At 39.7% G+C, this 18,610-nt stretch overlaps 1 protein-coding gene across 4 annotated transcripts in view; it reads right to left on the reverse strand.

Moving 5' to 3' along the window:
- The window catches only part of dennd4c (DENN/MADD domain containing 4C), a 201,866-nt gene that overhangs the window by 34,700 nt on the left and 148,556 nt on the right, over nucleotides 1-18,610 (reverse strand). For 2 of the 4 annotated variants that reach the window (XM_068030278.1, XM_068030280.1), the window contains exons 20-24: nucleotides 16,189-16,317; nucleotides 15,174-15,281; nucleotides 12,753-12,890; nucleotides 6,848-8,004; nucleotides 2,241-2,427 (exon numbers count right to left, since the gene is read on the reverse strand). In XM_068030278.1, coding sequence (XP_067886379.1) covers nucleotides 2,241-2,427; nucleotides 6,848-8,004; nucleotides 12,753-12,890; nucleotides 15,174-15,281; nucleotides 16,189-16,317 — 1,719 coding nt within the window. The remainder of the gene's footprint in view (nucleotides 1-2,240; nucleotides 2,428-6,847; nucleotides 8,005-12,752; nucleotides 12,891-15,173; nucleotides 15,282-16,188; nucleotides 16,318-18,610) is intronic. The other 2 variants (XM_068030281.1, XM_068030282.1) reach the window with 2 other exon arrangements.

Consider the following 18,610-nt stretch of genomic DNA (forward strand, 5'->3'; position numbering starts at 1 on the left):
TCCAACAGCCCTTCCCCTTCTTATAGCACCTTTCCATGCAAGTGCACAAGATGCAACAAATGTCATTTTACCTCTTCCATTCTCCCCATCCAGAGCCCCAAACATTCCTTCTAGGTGAAACAGCAATTTATTAATACCTATTTCAATTTAATATACTGTATTTGCTGCTCACAATGTGAACTCCTCTACATGAGGAACACCAATCACAGATTAGGTGACTGCTTTGTGGAATACCTCCATTCGGTATGCAAATGTGACCCCGAGATTCCACTGCTTGTCATTTTAATTCTCCATCCCACTATGAAATCTCTGTCCTCGGGCTGCTACTCCGTTCCAATGAAGCTCAACTCATGCTCAAGGAATAGTACCTCATCTTTCGAATAGGCACTTCACAACTTTCCAGATTCAACATACAGTTCAACAATTTCAGATCATAAACTCTGCTCCCATTTTTTTCAACGGCAGCTGTTGGTGCTCATTGTATTTCCCCTTCATACCTCTTCTACAGACATCTTTTGTTTCATTGCTTGTCTTTTTACCACCCCCTTTGGCCTTGCACCATCATTCTTTTGTCCTTTAATCTCTCCTGCCTTCCACCATATCACAGGCCTTCCCTTTTGTTTGTTTCTCCCCGCCTTTGCACTTGCTTAAAACCTGTTACATCCCCAACTTTTTTCAATTTGGATGAAAGATCATTCTGAAACATTTATTTCTCGCTCTACAGATGCTCTCGGATTTCCAAAAAGCATTCGATAAGATTCCACATAAAAAATTACTACACAAGACAAGAGTCCATGGTCATGGGAGTAATATATGAGCATGGATAGAGGATTGGCTAACTAACAGGAAGCAGAGTTAGGATAAATGGGTAATTTTCAGGTTGGCACGCTAACTAATGGGGTGTCACAGGTATCAATGCTGGGGCCTCAATTATTTACAATCTATATTAGTGACATGGATGAAAGGTCTGAGTGTATTGTAGCCAAATTTGCTGACAATACAAAGATAGGTAGGCAAGCAAGTTATGAGGGCTATACATAGGTTAAGTGAGTGGGCAAAAAATTGTCAGATGGAGTACAATGTGGAAAAATGTGAGGTTACGCACTTTGGTAGCAAGAACAGAAAAGCAAAAGATTATTTAAATAGAGAGAGACAGCAGAGTGTTGCTGTACAGAGGGATATAGGTGTCCTCCATGTGAATCACAGCTAGTGTGCAACAGCAAGTAATTAAGTAAGCAAGTGGAACATTGGTCTTTATTGCAAAGGGGCGGGGGTGAGAGTAAAGAAGTAAGGAAGTCTTGCTACAACTGGACAGAGCATTGGTGAGACTGCACCGAGAGTACTGGGTACAGTTTTGGTCTCCTTATTTAAGGAGGGATGTACTTGCATCGGAGGCAGTTAAGATTAGGTTCAACTCAGTTGATCCCTGGGATGAAGGGTTTTAGTACAGGGAGAAGTTGAGCCTATATTCATGCAATTTAGAATGGGAGGTGATTTTATTGATACATACAAGATGCCAAGGGGGCTTGACAGTGTAGATGCTGAGCGGATGTTAGCCCTCATGTGGGAAATCTAGAACTGGCATAGTTTCAGAATAAAAGGTTGCCCATTTAAAACAGAGATGAGGAGTAATTGCTTCGGAGGCTTGTGAATTTCTGGAGTTCTCTACCCGAGAGTGCTGTGGAGGCTGAGTAATTGAACATATTCAAGGCTGAGAGAGACAGATTCTTGAACTATAGGGGAGTGAATGATTTTGGGGAAACAGGCAGAAAAGTGGAGTTGAGACCAAGATCAGATCAGCCATGATCTTATTGAATGGCAGAGCAGACTCAAGAGGCCGTATGGCCTACTCTTGCTAGTATTTATGTTATGACTTGCATAGTATTTCCAGAGTTGTTTTTAATTCAGATTTCCAGCATGTGCAGTCTTTTGCTTTTGTATTTTACAAAGCACAATAACTGACTTGCTTAAAAATTAAGTAAAATTTGACTATAATTACTGTATGAGTGAAACACAGGAGATATCAAACATATATTCAAGAGATTGGGACTGAGTAAGCAGGAAAAGGCAAAGCTCAAAATAATGTGATCAATAAATTTCATGAAGCAGCAATTTAGAAATCTAATGAAAGCATTAAAAATAACTTTTACGGTACATAGAAACTACATGGTTTGTTCAGAAAGCATTTTCTAGATTAAAAAAAAGAGAGCAAACATAACATTCTGTTAGTTGTAACTAACCAGTCAGAGGGTGTTTACCAGTATCACTGCTGCTGCTGCTGCCACCACCAAGGCTCGTGCTGCTTTGATTAAGGCCATTTGTAGCCATTGTTGTAGACAGACCTATTCTCTCAGTTGGACTGCCACTACTGCTATAATCCTGAATACCAGAAGGAAAGTTGAATCTTGAATTATCAAACTGTTCATCCTGAACATGGAAAGAAACAATTAATTCAATTTATAAAAAATAACCAATTGAACAGTCATTCATCTCAGAAAGGAAATACTAAGAAAAGAAACAAGGATAAGAGAACAAGCAACTGTTGTATTATAGTTACTAGTGGACACTAGAACTAGTGGTAGTATTGCTGTAAGTATTCATTACCCCAGAGAACAGTTATATGGAAGCTTGCATCTTTTGACTCATTCACACTTTGACAGAAGTCATGTCATTAGAATTGGCAAATGGACACTTTATGCCTCCCTACACAGAACAAAAACTATTGCCAGGGTTGTTACACAAGGCTGCTCCAAATCTCTCTACTTACTCTTGGCCAAGTCAAATAGACTTCTATAGCAAGTAAATTTTAGCTATTGTTTTCTATTCTGCGCTTCTGTGCAAGGAAAGAGAAATTTCAATTGTACCTTTTCATCGGCAAAAAACAATTGCAGCTGGCCAGACCAGACTGAAAACACTAATTATAGGACAGCAATTTATAGCACAGAAAGAGGCCATTCAGCCTTCTGCATGTGACTTTCTGCTGGAGCAATTCACAAACTGATTCCTTGGCCCTGTTCTCTCCCTGCAAATCTGTAATTATAAATGCAGTAGCTACAGCTACCAAAAATATACCCGATTGCCCTTTTTGCCAATCCTCACACTCTTATCCACTGCCTCTTTCTGAAGTCCACTTCCCTGGAACTGCCTGATCTTGAATATTCAGTGCATCTCCAGCGATAGCTTAGTTTCCCACCCCAACATGGCCATTCCTGTGTGCACCAAGATCCAGCCTAATGCTCTTCCTTTTCTTCATACAGGTGCCTCAGTGACGTCATCTGTAGGCATCGGGTGAACTTCCATACATGTGCTAATGACCAGCTCTACAATCAGACCATCAGACTACCTGTCCAACTTAACAATTGAAATATTCCAGCGTTAATTTAGGTCCTTGCAAAAACAGTTGTCTCATCAGTGACCGCATCTACCAAATAACTCAACCTTGATGTTCTGCTTGAACCCAAAACAAAGTCTCAAACTACATTTTCTGGCCACCACCAAAACGGTTCCTTCCACCTCTGCAACAGCGTCCGCCTCCTCCCACCAAAGCTGAAGCCTTAATCCACAATTCTGTCACCTCCGGACTTTATTTCTTTAACGGTTTTGTCAGGTTCCCAACCTCCACCAACACCAGCTCATCCAAAATTTGATGAACTGCACCCTGCCCTACATGATCATTCCAACTCACATTTGCTCCCTATCCAGCACATATAGTTTAAAATCCTAAATCCCATTTTCCAAATTTGTCCATGACCTTTCTCCATCCAACTTCAGCAACCCTCTCCACCCCTATATTTTATTTCAAACTCTTTATTCCTCCAACTCTGTACATTTTCCCTTTTCCTCATTTCACCAGAAATAACAGAGCATTCAGCTTTCTAGACCCTAATCCTGAATTCCCTCCATGAACTTTGCTTTTTTCCTCCCCTCCTTTAAATGACTTTTCAAAACCCAGCTATTTAACCAAAACTTTGGTACTTTTAACTCTCCAAATTATACTGTTATCTTTACTCCTCTGACATACTTTGGGACATTATATAAAGCAAGATTTTTCATCAGCTAAATTTATTTTGCAAAACTTTATTGTATGAATTTCATTTTTCCAGTCAATATTCCTGAATTTTTCATGATCAAACCATAATTAGAATTTATATAAATTAGAGAAGCAGCAGAATTGATCAGTAACAAGCTGACCAGACAGAAACTCTTTCCAACAGCAGGAAGATCCTTGAAGGAGATGGTATCTGTACAACACCTCCCCAGTATCAACACTCCTCACACCTCAGCATGTACCACAGCATCTGCATGGAAACTACTTTAACAGCAATAACCTTTGGGCCTTATGCTGCCTTATTACAGGAAGGTTTTTTTTTTGAAAGCACCCCCACAGATATTAAGGAAACAGGCAGGGTGGGTAGAGAGAAACTAACTTCCCCTGGTTGGGGAGTATAGGTCTAGGGGACATAGTCTTCGAGTTCTGGAGTGAAATTAGAAAAGCACTGCTATATGCAAAGGGTGGTAGAAGTTTAGAACTCTCTTCAACAAATAGCAATTGATGCTAGACCAATGTTAGTTTTAAAACTGAGATAGATCAGATTTTTGTTAACCAAAGCTCTAAAGGGATATGGGCTAATGGCAGTTTTGTGGACTTGGATCTCAGATCAGCCATGATCTAAATGAATGGAGGAACAGGCTCGAGAGCTAAATGGCCTTCTCCTGTAGGTTCATGCTCTGCACATCTACTTGGTTTGACCACCTAGTTCAGGAGGAAACCAAATGCAAAGACAGCTATAGACACTCTGAACCATATGATTGGCAATGCCTGTAGCAGGAAAAGTCAACAGAACCCTCAATTGTTTTTGCCTCTCCTTTCTGTACCAGTCAAAGTTGCACCCACCCATGCATCACACAGATCACTGATTTAAGTCATAACCAGCAACTGTATCTCCTTTTCCACTAGATAGCAACCAGAAAGTGATACAACTGACCAAAAGCACTGCGCACTAACTTGCCAAAAGTACCTTGGACTAGTCTCTGTGCCCATCATAAAATCCATAACTAAATTGAGATAACTGTTGAATAAAAAGCTATTAGTTTGGACAGCTTCCTTGCCCACCAATTAGGCCTCAGCCAGCTGCCCACCCATCACATTCTGGAACCATTCTCGTAAACGGCAACAGAAGGATCTTTTAGTGCAAGTCCACGGCATCCTGAAGGTGGCTGAACAGCTAGGGAATGTGGTCAAGAAGGCATATGGGATATTTGCCTTTATTAGCCAAGGCAGAGAATATAAGACGTGGGAGGATATGCTGGAACTGTATAAAACATTAATGAGGTCACAGCTAGAGTACCGTGTGCCGTGTGCAGTTCTGATCACTGCACAATAGAAAAGATGTGATTGTACTAGAGAGGGTACAGAGCAGATTTACAGGGATGTTGCCTGCACTGGAGAATTTTGGCTATGAAGATTTGACAGGCTAGGGTGGTTTTCTTGGGAACAGAGAAGGCCTAGGGGAAACCTAATTGAAGTGTATAAAATTATGAGGGGTCTAGATAGTGGCTAGGAAGGCCCTATTCCCCTTGGTGGAGGGATCCATAACTGGGGGCTTAGATTTAGGAGGTTTAGAGGGGATTCGAGGGGAGATTTTCTCAACATAAGGTAGTGGGATTTGGAACTCACTGCCTGAAAAGGTGGTAGAGGCAGAAACCCGCATATTAAAAAAGTACTCAGATAGGCACCTGAAATGCCGTAACCTACAAGGCTACAGACAAAGAGCTGGAAAGTGGGATTAGGCTGGATGGCTACTTTTCAGTTAGTGCGGACACAATGGGCCAAATGGTCTCCTTCCGTGCTGTAAAATTTCTATGATTCAATGATTCTCTCTAAAGCACTCACATCCTTCCTAAAGTGTGGTTCCCAGAATTGGACACAATACTCCAGTTGAAGCCAAACCAGTGTTTCACCAAGCTTCCTCATAACTTCCTTGCTTTGTGCGCTATACTCTTAACCGTATCTATAAAGCCCAGAGTCCTGTATGCTTTATTAACCAACTTCTTGACCTACTGTGCCATCTTCAGTGATGTGTGCACGTATAACCCCTCCCTCTGTTCCTGCACCCCCTTTAGAATTGTGCCCTAGAGCTTATATTGCCTGCCCTCATTCTTTCGACCAAAAAATGAATCACTTTATACCTCTCTGCATTAAATTGCATCTACGTGTCCGCCCATTCCACTCGCCTATGTCCTCTTGAAGACCATCTCTATCCTCCTCACATTTCAAAATACCTTCAGGTTTTGTGTCATGTGCAAATTATGAAATTTGTGCCTTGTACATCCAAGTCTAGGTCATTAACATATCAAAAGCAGCAGTTCCAACACTGATCCCTTTCTCTAGTCTGAAAAACAAACATTCACCACTGCCTTCTACCCTCTGTTCCCTATACACTCAGCCAACTTTGCATCCACGCTGCCACTGTACCGTCTATTCCATGAGCTTTAACTTTGCTGACAAGCCTGTTTTGTAATGAAAAGTTGCATATTTTCACCCACATAATAGTTGCAATTGATAAAATCTTTAAATACATTTTTGTACGGGAATTTAATCTTCATTCTGCAGTAAGATCATGAATCTTCCAGATGTACCAAGTTCGCCTTAGTAAGAAATTACAAAAATTCACAATACCACTTACTGCAAATACAATGATTGTATAACTTGCTGTTAGATTACATAAACATTCATAAAATGGGTTATAATTCTCAATAATGGAGTCAACTGACTTATGAAACAACTATCCTATCCTAATGCTACCCAAGCACATCCACAATGCAGTGAGCATATATAGTATCTAACCTCATCATCAGAGTAGGAGTATGCTGATGCCACAGCTCCCCACATTTTGCTGGCAACATTTGCTGCTTGTTTCATGCCAGACTTAAGTACATCCATTTTGGGTCCAGAGAGCAGATTATCCAACTTAAATCCTGAAATTGATGTAACAATGGAACCTAAGGAGCCATGCTGGGTGTTCCGCACTAAAGCAGTTAATGAAGCTGAACGCATTTTTTGCGAAACAGGCTTTTGTACTTTCGGCTGGCCAGCAAACGTTTTTGACCTGGACACAGATTTTGATGTTGTTTGTACATCTTCAGGTGGAACAGGGCTCGACGGGAGGCTTGATCTTCTTTCTGATGCATGACCATGTATGCCATCAGTGTCACCTGACTGTTTCTCTTCATTCTCAGACTTGTGCAGTTCCATACTGGCTGATTTTCCCCCAAGGGGGCTCTTAAGATTCATATACATTTCAATTTCATCAGCAAGCTTTCGAGAGACAACTGGTGGTACATTCTTCTCCTCAACTTTGGAAGGAATTTTCTTTTCAGTCTCTGAGGCCAGCAGTGATAATGGGTCAAAACCTATCTTAACATCTTCTCTTTCTACAGATTTAATTGCAAGATGCAGACTATTCCTTTTCTGCATGGGATCTTCAACTTCATTTTCTTCAAATGGAAGAACAGTATCTGGCTCAACCTGAAGTTCCTCCATTATGAATACTGAATTTTTAGTTGCCACTGCAGTCTCAGCATCAACAAGGTGTTTATCTGATACTTCCACTTCAGATGAGTCTCTGTTCTCTGAAACACCCAAGTATTTATCAAAAGTAGTTCTGTCATCACCTTGACACTCGCCTGTTTGATTGGCTGAATGATTCAAGATTGGAGAACTCGTAGTATTTGATAGCTCCTTGGCACTGCACAGAGCAGCAGCCAGGATCCTAGCATCAGCACCCATCGTCTCAGCTATCTCATTTGGATCAGTTTCAAGGTTTCCCTTTTGAAGTAACATATTCGAACGCGTTTCAGCACTGAAACTGCAGCTCCTTTCTGCCCAGAGCTTTTGCCGCTGCTGGCTTTTCTCGCCATTCTTTCTGTGTGCTCGAGTACTAGGGTCACCAACTCCATCACCATCTTGATAATTATCTATCAGCAGCAAGCTAGCCAAATTACCTAGCATTGAAAAGATAGTGAAAGTAAAAGATTAATACTGACAAGTCATACAATTTATCATTCCCTTATTTCAAAACATAAACAGCTGTGCCTTAAAATTAAATAAGTGTGGAGGTGTGAGGAAGCTATTACATTTAAGGATTACTTATTAATTGCAATATCTTGAGTGGATAGGGTAATTTTTAAAAACAGCATAGTCAGAACTAGTATGATAGCTAATATACAAACTAGTACAATAATCAAGGGAGCCTCATGTCTGGAGTGCTTAGTAAGTGGTTGACATCACAAACAATACAACTTAGCATATTCTTGACAGCAAATAATCCTGATCTCAGACACATATTCAAAGGAATCAAATGTAAGGAGGGTTGGGCGAAGAAAGAAGAGATAGAATGTCAACTTAAGCTAGTCTTCTAATGTCCTAGGTTCAAGAGCATTCCCGGCAGAAGACCAGGAGCAAATTGAGAGAAGGATGGGAGAGGACCCAGTCCAACAAAAAAAAAGACAATTGAACCATTTTCTACTACTTTTGAAACAAATTTAGCATATGACATTTGAAAAATAACCAACAGTCAAGAAACAGTTAAAAAAAATTGTTTCAGTAGTCGCACGCTTGCCTCAAGTCAGAAGGCTACGAGATCAAGTTGCACTCAGAGCTGGAGCACAAAATCCAGGCTAACAATTGAGTGCAATACTGAGGAAGCACTACACTGTTGGGTGTACCAACTTTTAGATGCGACATTAAACCTTCAGGTGGACGTAAAATATCCCTTAGTACTTGCCTAAGAACACGGGAGTTTTCTGAAGTGTCCAAGCCAATATTTACCTCTCAATGAACAACTAAAAACAGATTGTCTAGTCATTATCACACTGCCGTGTGCAAATTGGCTGACACCTTTCCCTAGGCCATAATAGTAACCCCTCTTCAAAAATTACTTCATTGGCTGTAACAGGATATAGGATGTCCTGATGTTGTGAAAGACATAATATAAATGCAATTTTTCTTTCAGAATGTCACAAATTACAACTGTATGAACTGAACTGCCATTCTTGCCTAGCCATTCCTGTTAACTTACCAGTAACAAATTACAGGATTCAGCGGCCACATCCTTAAGTGTTAACATTCTCAAAATATAATTACAGAATGTATCAGTTTAGAGACTCAAAGATGAGCTTATAGGACATGGTATCCTTGTGAACCACAAAGATTCCTGTTGAGATTTGCTCAGTGGAAATGGTATTGGCTTTCCTTTTTAGTAAAAAGGTTCCTTTTCATATTATTTCAACAGACAGGTGTCAAGTTCTCCAATTATATGAGCTCAGCCTTTAAAGTTCAATAAGGCTTCAAGTGATGACCGAGACCAGGGACAAAAGATAACCTGTGCATTAGGTGTAGGAAATAGTACAACTATTGTCTATTAGTAAGTTTATGATTTCATTACACTTGGTGCATAGAATAAATTTGACAAGATTTTCTTCAAAAATCTGCAGTAAATGAAGTGGTCACTTTTTGCAGTGCTGTTACAATATTACACTGATTTTAAGCATCCATTCAGAGCGAGCTGTAAGAATTGCACTGACACTCCAACAGAAATAGCACTAACAACTGAAATAAATCATATGGAAAAAGGAATGAACTTGCTTTTATGTAGTACCTTTCAAATCCTCAGGATGCCCAAAGCGCTTAATAACCAATTAAATGTTTTCGGACATGGCAGCCAATTGGCACAGTGAAGTTTAAAACAGAAATGAGAATTAAGACTAGGTGATCTATCTTAGTGATGTTGGCTGAGGGATAAACATTGGCCAGAACAATTCTCCTGATCTTTTAATAGTGCCACGGGATAATACCTCAGTTTAGTGTCTTATTAAAAAGAGGAACCTTCAAACTATCAGCCTAGATTATGTCCTCAAGTCTCTGGAACGGAGCTTGAACCCATGATCTCCCTACTCAGAAGAGTTCAATCCCTGTGCCAAGGGTGACAGTAACAGAGAAAAAAAATCACAATCTAAAGCAGAAGTTTACAAAGGTGTTCATTCACATTGTTATTTTCAGAAGACATACATAAAATCTGGACATGAACCAGTGCCATAGAAGCAAAGACACTAACCATGATTTGAACTGGGGATGTGAATTAGGTGTGCATTTTCAGAAGGGATGGCAAATCATCCCAACTTCATGACATGCCAGTCAGATTCTCACCCAAACATGGTAGCTGGCCAGCCACACACACTATGGCAAAGCATTTCATGCTCCAACAATGATCTGTTTCAAGAAATTTCTCCTAACTTCACTTCTCATTCTTGAGGATTTCAATTTAGTGACCTAACTCACTAACCAGAAGAAATAATTCTCGTCATTATTACAGAAAAACCCTTCATATCTTAAATCTCCTCAACCTCCTCTGCTCCTGTGGAATTAATTCAAGTATCTCCTTACAAGTATTATCCTGAATTAGTTGATCTCAGCTGATGGGAACTCTAACTGGCCACAGCACCTGAATTCAGGAAAGGGAAAATGACAAGCGATTTCTAAAGTAAAGGCACAAGTGGGGGAATTCAGAGAGTACAGAGTTAGGGTCAGTAGAGATGCCAATCACAGCTCAATAGCTGATAGCACTCAATGTGATAATTTGAGAGGTCCTGGAGAGTGTTTTCCACCCAGTAAGGGCCAGTGCCATAAGGGTAGAGAGGGAAGACCGACCATGAATTAAGTAGATGCGATCATGCAACTGGAATTTCAAAGCAAAATGGGATACAGTATCTGCATTTTTTTTTCCAAAAGTACAGCCATGCAATCGCTCAATTTGAAAAAATTGAATTTTATGAAATTTTAATTGATGTAGAACAAAACCATGCACACATTTTATGGTTAAATTGATACAGAAATAGTATATTTTCTTTTCAAGTTCAAAGCCAAGTTGCTTTTTAAAAAAAAAGCTTAGTTAATGACTTGGATAGTCATATGACCTATATTTTTGGGCCACTAAATACAAGTCCTTCAATAGTTTAGATGCACCAAAGTATGGTAAAGTTCCTTCCTGTTCAGTGTCAATGTTACACTTGTTCCACATAATTCTGAAGTCTGGTTTAATTTTATAGCTAGTAAGTTCTTTGAGATCGAAACTCCTACTAATTTTGACTGTTTTCAGATCCTTCCTAATTTAGTGACAGAGCTATGCATAGAGAATTAACTGTATTGCATAACTTAAAAGCAACATTGAAGAGTTTCAAAATCTGTTTTTAAAACAGGTAAAATATTTTTAAGTGACTGTCTTGTGGTTCAAGTTGACAATCTCAAAATTGGAAATTTTGAGGTGGTATACTAAGTTGCATACAATTTTATTTTTAATTTTAGAAGCATATACTTTAATGCAGTTAACATGTCAGAAGTAAGCTGTGGTCGATTCTATTCTTTAAATCTATTGACATTTCCATTTTCTGGTAGAATCATTTGACAAGGTAAAAATGGTAACCAATAGCATGAGAATTTTGAATGTTTCACATACAACAATGCTCCAATGTAGGTCTGGCAGCATCTGTGGAAAGAGAAGCAGAGTTAACATTTCGGGTCAGTGACCCTTCTTCGGAACCCAGTTCCGAAGAAGGGTCACTGACCCAAAACGTTAACTCTGCTTCTCTTTCCACAGATGCTGCCAGACCTGAGTGGTTCCAGCATTTCTTGCTTTTATTTCAGATTTCCAGCATCCGCAGTATTTTGCTTTTATTTTAATGCTCCAATGTAAATTGGTTGCATTTTGAAAACAAGGCTCAGTGTAAATTGATGTGCTTTCTAGTAATATTTGATTGAACCTGAAGAAAAATGCATTGAATGCCATGAAGTTGCTGTATTTACATGGTACATATGAAGTACAATTTGCCAGACAAAGTCAAGTCATTTCAACAGCAAGGCAGCTTATGGGAAATTTGATGGGAGGTGTTTAGAATCATGAAGGGTTTAGACAAAGTAAACAAAGAGAAATTGTATCCAATGGCTGATCGGTCAGTATCCAAAGGGCACAGATTTAAGGTGACTGACAAAGGACCCAGATGATCTGAGAAAAACTTAACATATCTAGTGGTTAGAATTCAGAATGCACTGCCTTATAGGGTGGTTGATAGTTTCAATAGTAACCTACAAACTGGAGTTCCTACAAGGGAACTGGATAAATACTTGGAGAAAAGAACTGAAGGGATATGGGGAAAGAGCAGGGGAGTGGGACTAACTGGACTGTTCTTCAAACAGCTGGCATAGACCTGATGGGCCGAACGACCTCCTTCTGCGCTGTACTATTGATTCTGTAAATTCTCAATAAAGCATTTCCGTTGTAAAATAAAAAACTATGAAAACTGAAAATAGACAGATAATTCTCAACACAATAACCCCTCCCACCACATACCATTCATCAGTCCTTTTCTTTTCTCAAGAAATTAGTAATAGATGGTCAAGTTGGGTATAAATTAGATGATTCTTCAAAAAAATTACAATAGGTTAATAGTCACATAATTGGACACTGCTCAGTTCTCCCTCTGGCCTTAAAATCTGATTCGGATTTTCCCCCTCTTGAAGGGTCTTGGGCATTTCACTACATATAAATGGTTGTCTGGTCCCCTCACCACTTCTAGTGGAACTCCAAAAAATTTGAAATCCATTGAAAAGAATCAAACAGATAAAGTGAAAAAATGACAATAAGGCACACTATAATCCAATAAAATACCGACAACTAGGAATAAAAACAATTGCTTACCACTGCTTTCTCTGCTGCCAACAGCAGCACATGGTAGCTTTACAATGCTGCTACTTGAATGAAATCTTTCTAGTGAGCTAGAATTCTTAATTTTGTTACTCACTGCTGGTTCCTCACCAGTGGTGTCTTTGCTTTTTTCTGTCGATGAAATGCAATGTAAACTTTAAGATGGTTTCCAATTCAAATTCAAGTGAAGGATTTAAACTCAAAATCAAATCTACATATACAATAAAGACAAGGACAGAGCCCGAATACAGAACACAAATACAAGTACAAAAAAAAAACCCAGACCTTGGATGGGAAAGCAAAGTTCAAGAAGATCAGCGATGATCACACTGAATGGCGGAGCAAGCTCGAGGGTCTATATGGTCTACACCTGCTCCTCTATGTACTTAGAGTTGAGAAATTCTCCCTTCTACAGATAGTTGATATGGGAGTAAACACCAGAAAAATAGGTAATTTGTCAATTGATAGAAGGATGAGATCAATATTGAACTGATGTTTGTAAAGATATAAACATATGTTAATTCATTTTGATTAGGAAGCAGGAATAGATCTGGGGGAGGGCAGACAGGATGGTGGTAGTAGTTCTCTGGGGGAGGGGAAAAGTATTCAACCCAAAATTGAGGTAGCCATCATGGCCCATGAAAAGAGAAAAATTAAAAGCTTAGCACCTTCAACCTATTAAGAACATAAGAAATAGGAGGAGTGGCCATTCAGCCCCTCAAGCCTGCTCTGCCATTCAATATCATGGCTGATCTGATTGCGGCCTTAACTCCACCTTTCTGCCAGCCACCCATAACCCTGGACTCCCTTGTAGATTAAAAATCTGCCAATTCATCTTTAGATATATTAATTGACCCAGCCGCCACTGGTCTCTGGGGAACAGAATTCCAAAGCTGAACAACCCCGAGAGAAGCAACCCCTCCTCACCTCCATCTTAAAAAGGAGGCCTCATTTTTACACTTGTGCCCCTTAGTTCCAGATTTCTGCCATGAGGGGTAACATCCTTTCAGCATCTACCCTGTTAAGCCCCCTCATAATCTTACATGTTTCAATGAGTACAGGCCCAACCTGCTCAACCTTTCCTCATAAGACAAACTCCTCATTCCAGGAATCAACTTAGTGAACCTTCTCTGAACTGCTTCCAATGCAAGTATATCTCTCCTTAAGTGAGTGAACTAATACTGTATACAGTACTCTAGGTGCAATCTCACCAATGTCCTGCATAGGTGAAGAAAATGTTCTTATTCCTGCATTATCTAGCCTCTAGCCATTCAAGACTCTCTTGAAGGGCCAAAAGGGCAACACCGGAGTTTACCCAGTGCCTAAAATAAAAGGAACATAGTTTACAAGGGTCCTCCCCATGTATAGGACAGTACCATTATTACAGCTGACCACAACAAACTAAAAGAAAAAAAGTCATTTATTATATATCTAATCAGACCATATCCAGTGGTGCTCACTGGTTGTAAAAGACTTCAACCACAATGGTGGACACTGCATGATACCTCTTCAAGGTCACCCAGATGCGCACAAACCACAGAAGAGAGGCTAGCAATCTGAGTAACCTTCCTGGTGGAACCTACCAGGACCTCCAAACAGCTAAAGAAATTGCTTTAGTTTTCAAACCTTGTGATATCACAGGTAGACTTTGTGCATTTTTGTAAGGTTCTAATGTTGATACAACAGAATCAAACTAATGATGTTATTTTAATTGAGTGAACTAAAATTGGTTTATCAATGTTTTTTCAAAATAAATTATTTTGCCAAGAATTTATTCAAAATCCTCCAGTTGCCTTTTCTCCTCTTTCCCTGGTAAAGCGTCATAATTCTGTCCTCACTGCACCAGCCACCCTGCAGTACCTCACCCATGTGGTAATTCTTGAAATGAGCTTAGACAAAGCACATTAGCAAGCTGAAACAAAGTTTCTCACCCAATAGCTAAATAAGGTGACAATCAGTAGCACTTGGATAACATTTCCATGTATTCAGTTTTTTAAAAAAGTGATCTTTCAGGGAATCGTGCAAACCGGCACTACACATAATCTTGGGACAAATATACATCTAATTAATGGAATGCAACTGGTTAACAATTATTTACTGTAGAAGCATTTCCTATCTTGAACCTCCCTATGCCATGCACCTTGTTTCAGGGGCTGAACATTGCTCAAAATGATCATAAGCTGCTGCAGGAATCTGTGTAATGTCTTGCCTTCCCTAATGTTGTTTACCCCACAATGGCGAAGTACTTAGCTGCTGGACTACTACTTCTAACAGCACAGCTGATACTGGGAGGTGGTACGCAAAAAATTGTCAACATGAACTCCAATATGTCACCATCCAGGAGTCTCTACAAATTTAAAGAAAACACTTCAGCAATGTTCAAATAAAAGTCACTTTGATCCTCATAATCTTCACCTTTTTGCTCTTTAATTGTACCAGATGAGCCAATGTCTACCAGTGTTTCTTCAGTGTCATCACGTCGAAGTTCATCTTTAGATCCATACCCTTGGTCTGACTGAGCACCTATAAGAAAGTTAACCCACAGTTTGAACAAAAATGCTTCCCATGTGTGAGCCATCCAAGCACAGAAAAAAGAAAGCAATTTTAAATATTTACTGGAAATTGAGAGTGCTTCAGACTATAAACAGAGTTCACCCTTCTGAACATACAGCATATACTACTTACATTTCAGTTTAATGGAGTTGCCAATCTTTCAGATATTTTAAAGTCTTTCTGAAGTTATTGTTACATGGCAAGTCATTTGTGCAAGATTTCTGTACTGTGCGACACAAAGTTTATTTACACTTCCTTTGAACCCAAGGCAGAACACCTTAATTTCTGACAGTCTGTTTTACTATCAAAGATATATTGCTCTGCAAATATTAATGACATTTACTCTGATCTGTCAACTTCCACCCACCTATAAGTCAAACTTGGTCAGAAATTTGAACAATTTTGAATTGTGCTATTCTGCAGGTAAAAATATTGCAAAAATCAAGGTGCTCCAGTAATGACGAAAAATACAGACAGAAAGGGGCAAACACGGAGGGAAACGGAAGTGAGAAATACTGCAAGTGACCAAGAATAATAAAGTGAAAAGGAGATGGTAATACAAATCTTTCATTCAAATTAGCAGGAATTAACCCAAGTTGAAAGTTAAATCCTCACTGCAAACTAGGCTTTGCAATCACAGGAAATATACACGGCATGCAGCAAAATTCAGTGACAAGTAGCACAAACAACAAAAATGAGAAGTCCAGATCAAAGAGCTTACCACATTTGAGGTAACTAATCAGTGCTCAGTAAAAGAAAACATAACGGATCTTTAGGAGAGCAAGTGCCATATGATGTTACGGTTAAAGAAAACACAAATAATTTGCAAACTGTACAAAGAGCACTAATAGAGCTAGTGCAACAAAGAAGCCAATACCTGTGCTACCGTGATTATCAGTGGAATCTAGTCTGATTAGGTCTCGGACGAACAGCATATGCTCTCCATTGTTAGCTTCGTTAGAACTATCCACGCTACCATGGCTCACAGCATCTGTATCACTTCCACCTGTTCATAACAAAGGGTGGTGCGGAAAAGTTTAAACAAATGAAAAAACTTCCCTAAGAAACCTTCAAGGGAGGAAAGCCACCAGAGCTATCACTTATTAAAAACAGTAGCTTTCAAGTAAAATGGATGTCCAAAGGTTTTAGCTCCATTATTGCTGGTTACACAAAGGGAGCATTTTTCACTTTGTTCATAAATCTAACCAAGAAAGGTTCTCTCCCATGCACCGTCCTTCTAACCTATATCTTTTAAATAACAGAAAAATACTGCAGATGCTGGAAACCTGAAATACCAACAGAAAATGCTGGAAATACTCAGATCAGGCAGCATCTGTGGAGAGAGAGAAACAGAATTAACATTTTAGGTCGATGACCTTTTATCAGCTGATCTGACCTGATCATCGACCTGAAACGTTAACTGTTCTGCTCCCCACATATGCTGCCTGACCTGAGCTATTACCAGTATTTTCTATTACTTTTTAACTTAGCCTGCATTGAAAATGTTTTAAGAATGTAGCAAAGTTGAATCCTCTGAAAACCAAAGGATCAATTCTTGCATTATTCAATCTGAAACAAAGTCCGATCACCATGGCAATTGCCAAGCAAAGACTAATTAAGTCCCTAAAGTGGCCAAACATTTATGAACTATTTCAAGGTTATATTCAAATTCATTCCGATCACAGAATCATTACAGTGCAGAGGGAGACCATTCAGCCCATTATGTCTGCACCAGCTCTCCGAAAGAGCAATTCACTCAGTTCCATTCCCCCGCCTTCTCCCCGTAACCTGCAAATTCTTCTCTTTCATATAATAGTCTAATTCCCTTTTGAATGCTTCAATTGAACCTGCCTCCAACACACTCTCAGGCATTGCATTCCAGACCTTAACCACTCTTTGCGTGAAAAAGTTTTTTCTCAGGTCACTTTTGCTTCTCTTACCAAATACTTTAAATCTGTGCCCTCTTGTTCTCAACCCTTTCACAAATGGGAACAGTTTCTCTCTATCTACTCTGTCCAGACCCCTCATGATTTTGAATACCTCGATCAAATCACCTCTCAGCCTTCTCTTCTCCAAGGAAAACAGTCCTAACTTAGGAACATAGGAGCAGCAGTAGGCCATTCAGCCCATCGAGCCTGCCCCACCGTTCAATATGATCATGGCTGATGATCCACTTCGATGCCTTTTTCCCCAAACTAATCCTCATATCCCCTTATGTCATTGGTATTTAGAAATGTGTCAAACTCTGCTTTAAACATACTCAGTGTGAGGTTCCACAGCCCTCTGGGGTAGAGAATTTCAAAGATACACAACCCTCTGAGTAAAGGAATTACTCCTCAACTTTGTCCCAAGTAGCTTCCCCCTTATTTCGAAATTGTGTCCCATAGTTCTAGACTTCCCAACCAGGGGAAACATCTCAGCTGCATCTACCCTGTCTATCCCTTGAAGTATTTTGTAGGTTTCAATGAGATCACCTCTCATTCTTCGAAACTCTAGAGAATACAGACCCAGTTTCCCCAATCTCTCTTCGTAGGACAGTCCCGCCATCCCGGCAACAAGTCCGGCGAGCCTTCGCTGCACTCCCTCGATGGCAATAATATCTTTCCTAATGTAAGGGGACCAAAACTGCACACAGTACTCCAGGTGCGGTCTAAACAAGGTTCTAGACAATTGAAGCAAGTCTTCGTTACTCCTACACTCAAATTTTCTTGCGATAAAAGGCTAACATACCATTAGCCTTCTTAATTGCTTGCTGCACCTGCATGTTAGCTTTCGATGACTTATTGACAAAGACCCCAGGTCCCTTTGTACACATACACTTTCTAATCGCTTACCATTTAAGAAATACTCTGCACATCTATTCCTCCTTCCAATAACGTCACATTTTTCCACATTATATTCCATCTGCCATGTTCTTCCCCTCACTAAATCTGTCCAAGTCCTCTTGAAGCCACTTTGCATCTTCCACACAATACACATTCCCACCTAGTTTTGTCTCATCTGCGAACTTGGAAATACTACATTTGGTCCCTGCGGTACCCCACAATTGACAGCCTGCCAACACGAGAATGACCCGTTTATTCCTACTCTCAGCTTTCTATCTGTTAACCAATCCTTAATTTATGCAAGTATATTACCTCCTATATCATGTGCTTTAATTTTGCTAATCAAACCCCTGTGGGGGGACTTTATCAAAAGCCTTCTGAAAATCCAAGTATACCAAGTCCACTGACTCCCCTTTTATCAGTACTGTTATTAACATCCTCAAAGAATTCCAACAGGTTCGTCGAACATGATTT

Source organism: Heterodontus francisci, chromosome 4 (genome assembly GCF_036365525.1).
Source record: "Heterodontus francisci isolate sHetFra1 chromosome 4, sHetFra1.hap1, whole genome shotgun sequence".
In the NCBI taxonomy this organism is placed as follows: domain Eukaryota; kingdom Metazoa; phylum Chordata; class Chondrichthyes; order Heterodontiformes; family Heterodontidae; genus Heterodontus; species Heterodontus francisci.